The sequence below is a fragment of the Procambarus clarkii genome, chromosome 83, assembly GCF_040958095.1.
Source record: "Procambarus clarkii isolate CNS0578487 chromosome 83, FALCON_Pclarkii_2.0, whole genome shotgun sequence".
NCBI lineage: Eukaryota > Metazoa > Arthropoda > Malacostraca > Decapoda > Cambaridae > Procambarus > Procambarus clarkii.
In genome coordinates this window covers 17,802,501-17,818,928 of record NC_091232.1, presented here as the reverse complement: position 1 = coordinate 17,818,928, position 16,428 = coordinate 17,802,501, and the positions used below count along the sequence as shown (strand labels likewise).

At 40.6% G+C, this 16,428-nt stretch overlaps 1 protein-coding gene across 1 annotated transcript; it reads left to right on the top strand.

The window, feature by feature from the left end:
• Positions 1-4,805: 4,805 nt before the first annotated feature.
• LOC138358466 (uncharacterized) lies at positions 4,806-5,216 on the top strand. Its single transcript, XM_069316457.1, has one exon. It carries the CDS (start codon positions 4,806-4,808, stop codon positions 5,214-5,216), a length of 411 nt encoding a protein of 136 aa, XP_069172558.1.
• The last annotated feature ends 11,212 nt before the right edge of the window (positions 5,217-16,428 follow it).

Here is a 16,428-nt window from a genome sequence, read left to right as displayed (position 1 = left end):
CGCTGTTGGCATTTAGGCACATTCCTATGTTTGTTTCCTTAGTGTAGACTGCAGTGTGGAAACCTCCGCCCTTTTCCATGACTGTTACATCTAGAAAAGGCAGCTTCCCATCCTTTTCCGTCTCGTAAGTGAAACGCAGCGCGGAACTCTGCTCAAATGCCTCCTTCAGCTCCTGCAGATGTCTGACATCAGGTACCTGTGTAAAAATGTCGTCAACATACCTGCAGTATATGGCCGGTTTCAAGTTCATGTCGACTAAGACTTTTTGCTCGATGGTACCCATGTAGAAGTTTGCAAACAGGACACCTAGGGGAGAACCCATGGCGACCCCATCTACTTGCTTATACATGTGCCCATCCGGGCTCAAGAAGGGTGCCTCTTTAGTACAAGCTTGGAGTAGTTTCCTCAGAATACTTTCTGGCATGTCAAGAGGAGTACAGGCTGGATCACGATACACTCTGTCGGCTATCATTCCGATTGTCTCGTCCACAGGTACGTTGGTAAACAGCGATTCTACGTCTAACGAGGCTCTTATCCCTGTGGCCCGTGTGCCCCGCAGTAAGTCCACAAATTCCTTTGGAGACTTCAGGCTGAAGGCGCAAGGAATATAAGGAGTCAGCAGGCCGTTGAGTCGCTTCGCCAGTCTGTACGTGGGTGTGGGTATCTGGCTAATGATTGGCCGAAGTGGGTTTCCAGGCTTGTGCGTCTTGACATTTCCATACGCATATCCAGGTTTATATTCCCCAATGATCTTTGGCAGGTGGAGTCCGGATTTCTTGGCGTTCACAGTTTCGATCAGTTTGTTGACCTTTGCTTTTAATTCGGCTGTAGTGTCCTTCGTTACCCTTTGGAACTTAGTTTGGTCAGAGAGTATGATGTTCATTTTCGCCAGATATTCGTCTTTTTTAAGAATGACATATATTGGCGACTTGTCACCTCTCCTGACAACTATCTCCTTGTTCTCACGAAGGCTTTTAGCTGCCGCTTTAAGCTCGGGGGACAGTATGGTGCTTCTGTAGTTGCCTCGATTCTTTCCTCCTTCTGCAATAAGTTCTGCTTGTAAGGTATCTTTGGTAGTGACCTTCTTTTGTGTCTCGAGGTCGAATATGTCGTCCAACAGAATTTCCAACTCTACTTTCCGGGCCATTTCACTCGGTCTGGACATAACATGACAGTTTATGCCCAGATTTAGGAGAGTGACTTGGTCCTCAGTGAGGTTAATTCCTGCAAGGTTCAGGAAGCCATCTCTTGGTCGTGGAATTGCCATAGGTAAACCCACTTCGACCAATCATTAGCCAGATACCCACACCCACGTACAGACTGGCGAAGCGACTCAACAGCCTGCTGACTCCTTATGTTCCTTGCGCCTTCAGCCTGAAGTCTCCAAAGGAATTTGTGGACTTACTGCGGGGCACACGGGCCACAGGGATAAGAGCCTCGTTGGACGTAGAATCGCTGTTTACCAACGTACCTGTGGACGAGACAATCGGAATGATAGCCGACAGAGTGTATCGTGATCCAGCCTGTACTCCTCTTGACATGCCAGAAAGTATTCTGAGGAAACTACTCCAAGCTTGTACTAAAGAGGCACCCTTCTTGAGCCCGGATGGGCACATGTATAAGCAAGTAGATGGGGTCGCCATGGGTTCTCCCCTAGGTGTCCTGTTTGCAAACTTCTACATGGGTACCATCGAGCAAAAAGTCTTAGTCGACATGAACTTGAAACCGGCCATATACTGCAGGTATGTTGACGACATTTTTACACAGGTACCTGATGTCAGACATCTGCAGGAGCTGAAGGAGGCATTTGAGCAGAGTTCCGTGCTGCGTTTCACTTACGAGACGGAAAAGGATGGGAAGCTGCCTTTTCTAGATGTAACAGTCATGGAAAAGGGCGGAGGTTTCCACACTGCAGTCTACACTAAGGAAACAAACATAGGAATGTGCCTAAATGCCAACAGCGACTGCCCCGACAGGTACAAGAGGAGTGTTGTTAACGCATACGTCGACCGTGCTCTCAGCCACAGCTCAGAATGGAAGCAAGTCGACGAAGAACTCTGTAGGGTAAGGCAGGTCCTAGTCAATAACGGCTTCTCCAATGGTTTCATCGAAGACATCATAAGAAGGAAAGTGAAAAGCCATGCAACCTCTGAAGAGACAACTAACACAACACCTATACCCCCTATTAGACTATTTTAAAGGAACTTCTTTTCCACAGCTCATAAAACGGAGGAAAGGGTCCTGAAAGATATTGTTAATAGAAACGTTATCCCTACAGACAAAAATCAGAGGATACAACTGACGATTTACTATAAAACCAGAAAAACGGCCAGCCTACTCATGAGAAACTCTCCAGACACAAAACAGAACGCTTTAAAAGAGACTAACGTCGTCTATGCCTTCAAATGCCCACTTGGGGACTGTAAGCTCCAAAAAACCCAGTATATAGGCAAGACAACAACATCTCTTTCTAGGCGTTTAACGATGCATAAGCAACAGGGCTCCATTAAGGAACATATAATCTCTTCCCATAACCAAACCATCGCCAGAGAAATCCTAGTAAACAACACAGAAATCATCGATAGATACAGCGATAGCAGGCGGCTTGACGTTTGCGAGGCACTACACATCAAGAAGTCAACACCAGCAATCAACAGCCAATTATTGCACAACTATATTCTACCCACCTCAAGACTCCGCTCCAATATAGAAGCATCAAGAAATATGGACCAATAGGCTTTCTACAAACACTTCTATTCAATACCCATTGTTTCTGTTCTGTCTTGTGTTGATACTTTTAATACCCTATTAATATCCCCTCCTGTTCTGTCTTGTGTTGATACTTTTAATACCCTATTAATATCCCCTCCTGTTCTGTCTTGTGTTAATGCCACATCACCCTTCCCACCTCACTCAAATGTAGATATAATATCAGAGAGACGTAAGTTCTAATCAGTTGTGTATTTGTGAAGTCTTTGAAAATGTAATAAGTTTTACGAAACGCGCCCGTGTCGCGTCAGACTAGAAATAAAAATGAATTTTGGAGAAGTGATTTTTGATTTACCTCCAACAGTGAAGCGTAATGTACGAAAGATTGAGAAAATTCGTGTTAGAATTATTAATCTTACTTTTTCGGTCATATTTAATAATATATGTGTACAGGAAAGACTGCTACCAAAATATACTAATATATATATATATATATATATATATATATATATATATATATATATATATATATATATATATATATATATATATATATGTATATATATATATATATATATATATATATATATATATATATATATATATATATAAATATATCTATATATATCTATATATATATATATATATATATATATATGTCGTACCTAGTAGCCAGAACGCACTTCTCAGCCTACTATGCAAGGCCCGATTTGCCTAATAAGCCAAGTTTTCATGAATTAATAGTTTTTCGACTACCTAACCTAACCTAACCTAACTTTTTCGGCTACCTAACCTAACCTAACCTATAAAGATAGGTTAGGCTAGGTTAGGTAGGGATGGTTAGGTTCGGTCATATATCTACGTTAATTTTAATGCCAATAAAAAAAAATGACCTCATACATAACGAAATGGGTAGCTTTATTATTTCATAAGAAAAAAAATTGAAAAAATATAATAATTCAGGAAAACTTGGCTTATTAGGCAAATCGGGCCTTGCATAGTAGGCTGAGAAGTGCGTTCTGGCTACTAGGTACGACATATATATATATATATATATATATATATATATATATATATATATATATATATATATATATATATATATATATAAATTAGTGCAATATTTACACAATCTTTACATATACATTAAATATAGCAGGAAGACACTGCTATACATTTTGCATTTTTCTAGCATAACTTTTTCAATCTCGGCATATAGCAAACAGAACTTACAACAAGCACTCTTATTGTTCCAAGGCCTGTACCAAAATTGTGCTTTTTCATTACAAGGGGTTGATAAGAGGCTTATTTACTCATAAATGTATATGCTTTTTATAATTTTAAGTGTTTATATAAACATTACTTTTTAATATTGCACCATTACTTTAACAATTACTGCATGTCACATTATTTACAACTAATTCTTGCACAAGGGTAGGACATTTTAGGCTGGTGTTGTATAGCAACCTAGTCTAATTTATTGTGCTAACCTGGTGTAAGGGTAAGCATTTTACATTTGCCTAGAGTTGAACATATATTACAACCTAGCAAGCACATATTTTTATGCAGTATTCATGACAACCCGAGTTGTGTTGTCTACATAATATTACCATAACTGTAGTAATTATTTAACTATAATCATTTCACCTTTGAGTGTTAATCTGTGTCTCTGTACCAACCAAGAGTGATAAAGAAGGGCTAACTTGAGGAAATTCCAGCATTGATGCAGGCTTACCACTCAAATTATAGTGTGTATGATTATATAGTGTATATTTTAGATAATAAGCAGCTCTAGTTCGGAAACTAGTGGCTCTACTAATTCAAGTGCCAGAAACAGTCCAAATCACAGTCCAACAAGGCTGGTAAATACTGCCATGATGTCTACTGCCAAAAATGTAAAAGTGACCTTCACTGGCATGAAGGGCCACTTAACCCAACAGATCAAAAAATGTGAGGATTTAAGTAATCAAACTCCAGTTAATTATGTAGAACTGGAAGGCTATTATAAGGTTGCACAGATCAAATACCAGCATGTGCTATAAAAAAACCTGAAATATCAGGATATCCTCGCAACCACTAATATCAATGAAGAGGCAATGGACGTTGTAATACAAGAAAATGCAGATTACGAAGATGCAATGCATGCAAAGTTACAACACTTTGACGATTTAATAACCACACATAAGGCCAATACAAATATTGCAGCCACAGCTTCCCAAAACCAGACACAACCAGAAGTCAAATTGCCATCACTCAGTGTCCCAACTTTCTCTGGTACAGAGGACGAGAGTTGGGACAACTTCTGGAACAAATTTGTTGATTCTGTGGAATCTAATGCCAATGTAGCAAAAACGACAAAATTTACATATTTACAGGGTGTCTTAAAGAACGAAGCATTACAGGTGGTCTGTAATCTGACCTTCACTGATGACGGTTATGACAATGCCATACAGCTCCTTAAGGATAATTATGCTAAGCCAGAAAGGACTATCAGACTTCTAACCTAGATGCTGTTAGATATTAACCCTCCAAATAGTACAGCTGACTCACTCCAAGCCTTTAGATTGGAGCTTGAGTCCTTGCTCAAGGCACTTAAGAACAAGGTTAACTTGGACAAGTCTGATTGGATAATCCAAGTCCATATGAAACGCAAATTACCCAGTGACGTACTGGATAAGTTGTTTGTCTTATATAACAAATCTTCTCTGAGTGTAAAGGAGATAAGCAAAGGTTTGCATTCCATCATAGATAGACAAAGAGATAACCCAGATGGAAAAGCGACATCTAAACCTTCGTCTATCACTAATAGTAAACAACAGAGTACAAACAGTACTCCAAATAAATCTAAAACAACTTCCCCCTCCCCAAAGTGGAAACAAGGCAGTGTGGGCACATATGCAGTTGGTCCCTCCAAATCTACAGTTAACACGTCACTCAAATCGGTGACTCCCCAAGATGCTGTTAACATCTGGAAACCATGTGTGTTCTGTGAACAACCACATTCCATATACTATTGTAAAGTTTACCCTGATCGTGCTACACGCATAAAACGACTCAAGGAGTTACGTAAATGTACCAAGTGTATAAGGGCACATAATCCCGACACCTGTACAACTCAAATGCGCACCTGTAATAGGTGCCATAAGGGTCAACACCATACAGCACTTTGTGGGGACTCAAGTACAAAGTCTGCCAAACCACAGGAGGAGGAAGGAGCTACCACTTCAGTACAACTTTGTACTGTGTTACCTGACAAAAGTGTCTTCTCAACAAGGTCTGATCATAAATCAGCTCTACTCACTGCTCAATTGATCATTAAAAATGGAGAGTCCAAAGCTACGGTACGTGGATTATTTGATCAAGGATCCCAAATGACTTTATATCAAAGGAGTTGGTAGATGCTCTGAAACTTACACCTGTAAGAGAGCCACGAATAGACATAGTAGTATTCCTGACTACCACAGGAGCCCGTGTCTTCAAGGTAGTACAACCTAAAGTACGTTTAGGAGGTTATGTCCGACCGATACAAGCTCTGGTGGTAGATAGATTCCCAACAGACCTGTATGTATATGGTCTAGGGACAACAGCCTTATTCCTGAAAGAAAAGGGAATCCATTTGGCTGATAAAATCACATCAGACAACCTTTCCAATATTGGAATCCTTATGGGATCAGATGTCTACCATAAGTTTATCAAAGGAAAGGAAGAAAAACAGGGAATGAACTTGTTACCATCTGCAGGTGGCTATTTGCTAACAGGGCCAGTATTACGGCTGAAATAACCCGCACCTGTAGACCACCAACATGCCAACCCAGTAATGGTTGCATGACTAGGAGAACAGTCTCCTCTGCAATTCAGAGACATGTCCGAGGATGAGCTTGATTCCCCTGTACATAAGCTATGGGACTTAGCAACTCTCGGCATTGTCCCTGAACAACCTTGCCCAGATGACGACTGGACTTACAAACAATACCTGGATTCAGTTATCTACAGAGGTATTCAATACTGGGTCAGGTTACCATGGAAGCTGAATTACCCTCAACTACCCATCAACTATTTTATGGCACAAAATCAATTAAGATCACAGGTGTTGCGCTTACAAAGACAGCCTGAGAACTTGAAGTTGTACCAAGAAATAATACAGAAGCAACTCAATGACAAATTTATCGAAGTTGTCACTAATGATAACCCAAAGGAAAGGCACTACCTGCCACACCACCCTGTACAGAAAAATTCTGCTACTACCCCACTACGGATAGTATTTAATAGTATGCAGTACTAAGATAAGGCAGAGTAGTGTTTCGTTAAATGACTGTCTTCAAACTGGCCCTAGCCTGACACAAAGGCTATACGATGTGCTGTTAAAGTTCTGTATTGGGACTTACGCATATACAGCCAACATCAGCAAGGCTTTCCTTAGGGTAGGTCTCCAAGAAGAAGACCGGAACTACACAAAGTTCCTATGGATCAAGGATCCTAACGATCCAAACAGAGAATTAATCACCTACAGGTTTGCGTCTGTTTTGTTTGGCGCCACTTCCTCACTGTTTCTGCTTCAAGCTACCATAGATACGCACTTGAAGAAGTCCAATAGCCCAAACAAAACAGAAATTAGTAAAAACTTGTATGTGAATAATTTTTAAGGAACAACCAGCAGGGAGAGTAAACTGTTGAACATATACCATGAGGTCAATCGAGAATTAATGGGAGCCAATATGCCTCTCCAGTCGTGGGTCTCCAACAATGACAAATTAAATCAACTGATCGCAACTGAATTTCCCAACTACCAGGTACCTGAGAGGACAAAAGTACTAGGCGTCGAATTGAATATGACAACAGATCAGTTGACAATCAAGTCGGTGGAGCCAAATACAATTAACTTAACAATGAGAAAATTACTATCACAAGTCAGCAAACCCTTCGACCCATTAGGACTATTAAGTCCAATCTTAATTAATGGAAAGGTGATAATGCAGGAATGTTGGCAACAAAAGATAGGCTGGGATGATCTTCTAACACCTACCTTACAAGAAAAATGGCAAGGATTAGTGAAAGATTTAAGTATCCTAGAGTCTGTCAAGTTCCCTCGGAACACAGTAGTAAATGAAAAGGAACCAATTAAGCTACATGTATTTTGTGATGCCTCAGGAAAGGCTTATGGCACAGTAGCTTACCTGGTCACAAATGGGCAAGCCAATTTGCTCACATCGAAGGCCAGAGTGGCACCTTTAAAGAAAAGATCATTACCACAACTGGAATTAACAGCCTTACTGCTAGGTGTAAGTTTGACTCATTATCTGATCAAGGCCTTAAACAACATTCACTTTGAAGAAACAGTGGTATGATCAGATAATGAGGCAGTGCTACAGTGGGTTAAAAAATATAATAGTAAGAATCCTTACGTGAGTAACCGCGTTAAGGAAATACGAGAGTTGTCTGCAGGGTATAAACTAAGATATGTACCCACCAAAGAGAATCCAGCTATCTCTCCTGAGGCCTGACTTAACGGCAATTGACAAAGGCAGAGATGTGGTTCAATGGAACTCAGTGGCTAATCAGCGACCAGTGGCCTGAACAAAAGCCACAAGTCATTGTGACCAATGTCACTGTTCCCACTGAGAATCCAGAACTACCTCGGACTTTGGTAATTGATCCTGCTCGGTACTCTGAACTGAACAAACTAATAGGTGTCACCCAAGTACTGTTTGATTTTCTAAAGAAAATAGGCATCAAGCATAAATTCCCTAGTGCCCTAAGGTACTGGGTCAAAAGAGCTCCGACAGACACATTCGGAACAGAATTTGACAATGTTCCTAAGAAGCCACAAAATGATCTGGATCTCTGGTTATACACCAACAATTATAACATAATCAGATGCGGAGGCCGCTTACAGCATGCTGACATAGATCTGGAAGCAAAAAATCCAATATTGCTTTCTCGTCACCACATAGTAAACAAACTATCGTGTTACACATACACAAATACAGCACTCTGCATGGTGGGGCATTAGATACTCTCGCGGACTTAAGACAACAGTACTAACAGTAGTAGACTAACAGTTAACAGTAAGTATTTAAGAGGTACTCATCAGTGCTTACCAGTATCATAAGAAAAGCTAAACTTTCATATTATGAGACTAGATTGAAAGAAGCAAAAGGCAACATGAAAAGCGCATGGAATACCATCTCTAATATCCTAGGAACTAAACAACACTCCCACAACCAGATAACACTCTCTAAGGATGACCTTACACCGTCAGCTGATTTAGAAATGGCGAATGAATTTAATAGCTTCTTTTCATCGGTTGGTGCTAACCTTGCCAGTAAAATCCCACAGACTCAGACACATATCAACACAAATCTCTCAGGCAGCTATCCAAACTCTCTTCTCCTTTCACCAGTCAGCCCGACAGATGTTGTGTCCATCATGCACTCACTAAAAACCAAAGCTGGGAACATCAGTGAAATACCATCCATGGTATACAAGAGCGCCTCCCACGCCCTTGCGCCACCTATAGCTCTGCTGTTCAACAAATCCCTTGAGTGTCATACCTTCCCTGATATCCTTAAAAAAGCAAGAGTAACGCCAGTTCATAAAGGAGGAAATCCGGCAGACATAAACAATTATAGACCAATATCAAACCTACCCATACTATCAAAAATATTTGAAAAAATTATCTACAAACAGCTCTACTCCTACCTCGTAATATTCGACATTCTTAGCCCCTGTCAGTTTGGCTTCCGCTCCCAAAAGAGTACCAACGATGCAATTATTAGTCTCCTTGATATAATTTACTCAGCCCTTGACAAAAATGAGTTTCCGATTGGACTCTTCATTGACCTGAGAAAGGCTTTTGATACTGTTAATCACAATTACCTCTTACATAAACTCCATCATTATGGAATCCGAGGCCATACACTGGACTATATCCAATCCTATCTTAGTGATAGACACCAATGTGTAGCCATCAATAATATAACCTCTCCCACTCTAGCAATAACTGTTGGAGTGCCACAGGGCAGCATTTTGGGACCTCTCCTATTTATTATATACATCAATGATCTGCCTAACGTCTCTAACATTCTGAAACCTATTTTGTTTGCTGATGATACTACCCTCATTTACTCTAACCCCAACCCACATACACTAAATAATGTTGTTAATAATGAACTAAAAAGAAGTCCACTTATGGATGTCAACCAACAAACTAACACTTAACATAGAAAAGACCCACTACATCTTATTTGGAAGCAAATCTACAAATGCAATTCAGCTTTAGATAGACAATGTAAACATTAGCAATAAAAATGATGGAAAGTTTCTCGGCCTATTCCTAGACAAGAGACTCAACTTCAGTACCCACATACAACACATAACTAAGAAAGTCTCTAAAACAGTTGGTATACTCTTCAAAATCAGATATTATGTACCTAATTCTGCTCTCATCTCTATATTATGCACTAATCTATCCCTATCTTAATTATGGTATCTGTGCATGGGGTTCAACCACTGCAAACCACCTCAAGTCCATTATCACCCAGCAAAAATCTTCTATCAGAATAATAACAAATTCTGCTTTCAGACAAAACTCAGCCCCGTTGTTTAACTCCCTTAACATGTTAAACATAATCTCACTCCAGAAATTCTCTTGTGTCAACTACATTTACAAAACCCTGTTCTTAAATGCAAACCATGCTCTGAAACTCTCCCTGGACAGATGTAATAGGACCCATTATCACCACACCAGAAATAAATATCTCCTTGATATCCCCAGAGTCAAACTTAATCTGTGTAAACACTCTATGCAAATAAAGGGACCCAGTCTATGGAACTCACTCCCTATTGAATTGAAAAGCTGTCCAACTTTTGCGTCATTCAAAAACAATACTAAAAAGTACCTAATTTCATCTTCATAGTTTTTTACCTTTTGCTTTAAAATTGCACTGCATCTATTGCTACCCAATCTCCCAATCTATATGTACCCAATCTGAACATCTTTATCATTGTGATCATTGCTGTCTTCTTATATGTGCTGTCAATCTGCTGTATGATGTCTATTAATCTTGTTTAAATTACCAATCAAGCTGTCAATGTAATCAATCAGAGCTTTAATATACCAATGTGCTTTAATATACTTACTAATCTCTCTCATCTCATTTTTTTCTTGCAATGTATTTGTTATCATTTTATTAATTCTGATAGAATTTACCTACTTAAAATTATCTGTTAGATTGGGGACCTGCCCAAAACGCTGCGCGTACTAGTGGCTTTACAAGAGTGTAAATACTGTACTGTGCTATGTATTCTCACAAACCCAAGTACCTTCTTGTATATAAATAAATAAATAAAATAAATAAATACTGGCTACCCCAAGGTAGGCAGACAGTAAAATCAATAATTAAATCATGTGTTATTTGCCAGAGATACGATGCCAGAGTGTGTCCATATCCCGGCCCTCCTCCACTTCCAAAGGAATGAGTTGTACATATCCGTCCCTTTGAGACTACAGGAGTAGATTTCACAGGAGCACGAACACTAACAGGCACCAAGGACAAAAAACCAGTAAAGGCCTATATCTGTCTTTTTACTTGTGCCACAAAAAGGGCAGTCCATCTAGAAGTGACTCCCGATAAGAGTGCCGAAGCATTCTTATTGGCTTTCCGCAGGTTTGCTTCACGTAGATCCTGTCCTAAGTTAATGATCTCAGACAATGGGTCCAACTTAGTGGCAGGAGAAGCATGTTTGAGGAAAATCTGGACACACCCAAAGGTACGCACGGCCCTAAATCAACGGCAGTGCCACTGGAAATTCATACCTCCCAGAGCACCATGGCATGGAGGCTTCTATGAACGCACGATTGGTACGGCGAAACGTTCTCTACGGAAAACCCTACACCGCCAAAAGATTGACCTACAGGAGCTCCAACCCGTAGTCATAGAGATAGAAGCACGAGTTAATAACCGACCACTTACCTACCTCTCTGATGATGTTTTGCAGCATGAACCATTAAGTCCAGCTCATCTGATGTATGGGAGACCTCTCAGCATCCTTGTGTCCCTTATGGACGATGAACCAGAGGATCATTCATACGTCCTAGAGAGTGATTTGGTTCAACGTTTCAAACATCTATCAGGGGTGATAAGTAGGTGGAATGACGTATGGACTCGAGAATACCTTACTGCTCTGAGGTAGTATCATTACAGGTCATACAGCCCCTACAACAGAATTAACTTGAACCCTGGTGATATAGTTCTGGTGGATAGCGATGGTCCACCATCAGAGTGGCCAATAGGCCAAATAGTCTCTGTTCATCCAGACCGTCAGGGCATCTTGAAAATAGTGAAAGTAAAATGCCGAGGCAACACTACTCTCAAAACATTAGAGAAATTAGTTCCTTTAGAACTGGCAGGAAAAGAAGACGTTCAATGACTTCCAGCACCTGAAATGCCAGTAAGGGACGTGCATCCCCAAAGGACTCTAGCACAACAACGTAAACTCAAATTAAAGCAGCACTATAATTCAGAAGGAGAAGAATAAAGTAATCGCAGTCCTTACTGGGACTTCTACCCGTGTTCTTCCCCCCGGAATTAGGTCGGAAATTCGAAACACACATAATAACATGGTTATCCCCTTAAAGAAAAGAGAATGGGTGATTCCGTGACGTCTTCGATGTCACGTATTTATATTACTCAAAATCTGTTTATACCAGTCTAGTGTTTACATTGAATAAAAAAGTGTTCACTAAGACTGAATATAATTTTCAACACTAGGAATATAGCTTAATACTCTATTCCTTAAACATAAATAAAACCAATAAACATTTGCGTTCGTCTCCCTCTGGGAGTGTCGTCACGTACACACTGAGACAATAACATCAGAACACGCTGTAGGGTGTCTCTACATATGTGCTGATTTAACTCGTTAGACACCCAGATTACGTGTCAACAAGCGAGCAACCAGCAACACAGCCTCTCAACAACCACAGCAACAATAGTATCCGTCTTACCAAGTATTTACGTTTAATTGTGCACAGTTTATTCATAAATAGGTAGGCGGTTATGATGCATGAAGACCCCCCATAACAAGAATGTTTATACAGCTTAACACCCTCATAATCCATGTCTTACCTGTACTTATATGTTTAGAGAAACATTATTAATTCTTTAAACTTGCAGGTAATTGTGATTTGGAGTAACAGGAAGGCGAGCAGACAGTTGGGCCTTACATATAAATTATTACCTAGCTGAACACCAAGCTTTGTAGCCTCCAGACAGCCGCCATTATGTGGCACTCAGAGGCACAGGGCCACACCCATCTTTGATGCTACAATTACACAGCCTAAGCAGGCCCCTTCAACAGGAACAGCTAAGCCCTCTTTTTGTACAATACTGAAGATATAGCATTATTAATTATTTCATTATTGCTATAATGATAGTAGATTAGACCACCATATGTGGTATGATTTATAATTTATATTTATAAGGTGAACAATTTGTGGTTTATGAAGGAGCCATCTCAAAGTGGTTTAAGCTGCAAATTGTCCCCCCAAGTATGTGAGATAAATTCTGGCAGCTGAATCAGTACATACAGTCCACTCACTTAATTACTTACTCACTTAATTACTTACTTACTTAATTATTTACTTGCTTAATTAACTAACTTATTACTAAGAACTAAGAAAATTAATCAAATAATTTTTTTTATTAAAGTCAATTTAAAAAAGAATTAAGCTGCCAGGATTTTCCCACACTATCTACCCTTTCAGTTAAAGTTTACTGATGTACTAGAATTTGATTTATGGAAAATCTCACATTTACTGCCTGCCTTATTGTATTTAGTAAGTTAGTGGTTAGTAACTACCTTACTGACAGTAAAGTAGTTCCTGTCTTCCTGGCTGGAAAGCAGGAAGGCAAGCTGACAGGAAGGGAAGTAGACAAAAAGGCAGTCAGGAAGGTAGGGAGGGAGGGAGAACTACAGGCGGGCAGAAAAGTCGGGAAGGAGAAATACAGGCAGGCTGTGAAGTACGCTGGCAGCAAGAAAGGTAGGCAGGTATTCAGGAATACAGACAAGCAGATAGTCAGGCTTACATGAAGGTGTGCAAGCAGGAAGCCAAGATCGTATACCGGGACATGCAGGCAGGCAGGCAGACAGAGATGCAAGCAGACAGGAGAGCAAGCAGAATGGCAGGCAAGCAGAATAATTAATATAATTAATTACATTAATTCAATGACACTGACTTCACAATAAAGGAATACAAATCAAAACAACACCCGGGTCACGTAGACCAACACAATTACAGTAGCAAAATACAGTGCTTAACCTCAACACTGAACAACACTCACAACAAGTGATGAAGCTGCGAAAAGTGGAGAACAGATACACAGAGAATGACAAGGAGGTGTGTGAAGAACTCAACAAGAGATTCCAGGAGGTCTTCACAATAGAACAAGGAGAAGCCCCTGCACTAAATGAGGAGGCGGCAAACCAAGCAACCTTGGAGGAATTTGACTTCACCAGTGATGAGGTCAAAAGGTGTCTGCTGGAGCTGGATGTGACAAAGACTGTTGGGCCTGACAGACTCTTACCATGGATACTAAAGGAAGGTGCAGAAGCACTAAGTGTGCCACTCTCTATGGTGTATAACAGGTCACTGGAATCAGGAGACTTACCAAAAAGTTGGAAGACAGCTAACGTGGTCCCAATATATAAAAGGGTGACAGGCAAGAGGCACTGAATTACAGGCCAGTTTCCTTAACTTGTATACCATGCAAGATGATGGAGAAGATCGCGAGGAAAAGGCTCGTAGAGCATCTGGAGGGAAATAACTTTGTAACGCACCACCAACATGGGTTCATGGATTGTAAATCGTGCCTCACAGGTTTAATAGAATTTTATGACCAGGCAACAAAAATTAGGCAGGAAAGAGAAGGGTGGGCCGACTGCATTTTCCTGGATTGCCAAAAAGCCTTTGACACAGTACCCCATAAAAGGTTGTTAAAAAAGTTGGAGCAACAGGCAGGAGTAAAAGGGAAGGTGCTCCAGTGGATAAGGGAGTACTTAAGCAGCAGGAAACAGCGAGTAACGGTGAGGGGGGAGACATCAGAGTGGCGAGATGTCACCAGAGGAGTCCCACAGGGCTCAATACTTGGCCCATCCTGTTTCTAATATATGTGAACGATCTTCCGGAGGGTATAGACTCATTCCTCTCAATGTTTGCTGATGATGCAAAAATTATGAGAAGAATTAAGACGGATGAAGATAAACAGAGACTACAGGATGACCTGGATAAACTGAAGGAATGGTCTAGAAAATGGCTGCTAAAGTTCAACTCGGGAAAGTATAAGGTGATGAAATTAGGCGAAGGGAGCAGGAGGCTGAACACAAGGTATCATCTGGGAGGTGAAATTCTGCAAGAGTCAAATAGAGAGAAAGACCTGGGGTTGATATCACACCGAACCTGTCCCCAGAGGCCCACATCAAAAAAATATAATCAGCGGCATATGCTAGACTGGCCAACATAAGAACTGCCTTTAGAAACTTGTGTAAGGAATCTTTCAGAACCCTGTATACCACTTATGTAAGACCAATCCTGGAGTATGCAGCTCTAGCCTGGAGTCCATACCCAGTTAAACACAAGACAAAGTTAGAGAAGATTCAGTGGTATGCCACCAGGCTCGTCCCGGAACTGAGAGGATTGAGCTACGAGGAAAGGCTAAAAGAGCTGAACCTCACATCCCTGGAAAACAGAAGAGTAAGGGGAGACATGATATTCACCTACAAGATTCTCAGGGGAATTGACAGGGTGGACAAAGACAAACTCTTCAGCACGGGTGGGACACGAACAAGGGGACACAGGTGGAAACTTAGTACCCAGAAGAGCCACAGAGACGTTATAAAGAATTTTTTCAGTGTCAGAGTATTTAATAAATGGAACGCACTAGGAAGTGATGTGGTGGAGGCTGACTCCATACACAGTTTCAAATATAGATATGATAGAGCCCAGTAGGCTCAGGAATCTGTACACCAGTTGATTGACAGTTGAGAGGCGGGACCAAAGAGCCAAAGCTCAACCCCCTCAAGCACAATTAGGTGAGTACAGCCGTCACAACAAATGTTATAAAATCAATGATAATACAATTTCAATAAAGTAAACACACTCTCTTACTTTAATCGCTGCTTGTCTTCTGAAAAGAAAGACAATACGGAAATGGTTAAACACACAGTGATGGTATAATTAAACCATACTAAACCTCAATACAATTAATATAAAACCACAAAAATACTAAATGTGTAACAAAGTGTAAGATAACAATCACACTAGGGTCACGTTACAGTTATCACACAGATTAGCTTTAATAGGCCTTTACCTATCGTGCTTCCTTGGTAATTGAACTCCTTCCCGTATCGAGATTATGAAGAACGGCACACCGGTCGGCTGAATTGATTCAGCGCAAGGAATTAATGCATGTTAGACGAATGATACAAAATATACATAGTTTGAGTACTCACTTTGAATTTATTACCGGTATCTTCAACAATCCACACTACAATCACACTCACTACGACCCCGCTGATGAGTGAAGATCATACACCACAGAGGTTGTCCAGGTTACTGTGCACCGGGGGCTACACGGGTTGAGGTACAGTGAGGTAGGGTGGAGGTGGCGCGCGGGCGGATGAGGTAGCGAGCCACTGGGACCACATGGGCTACAATCGCCT

Bases quoted from the DNA above. Each gene is read 5' to 3' on its own strand.
- LOC138358466 (XM_069316457.1), top strand. From the start codon at position 4,806: ATGGACGTTGTAATACAAGAAAATGCAGATTACGAAGATGCAATGCAT.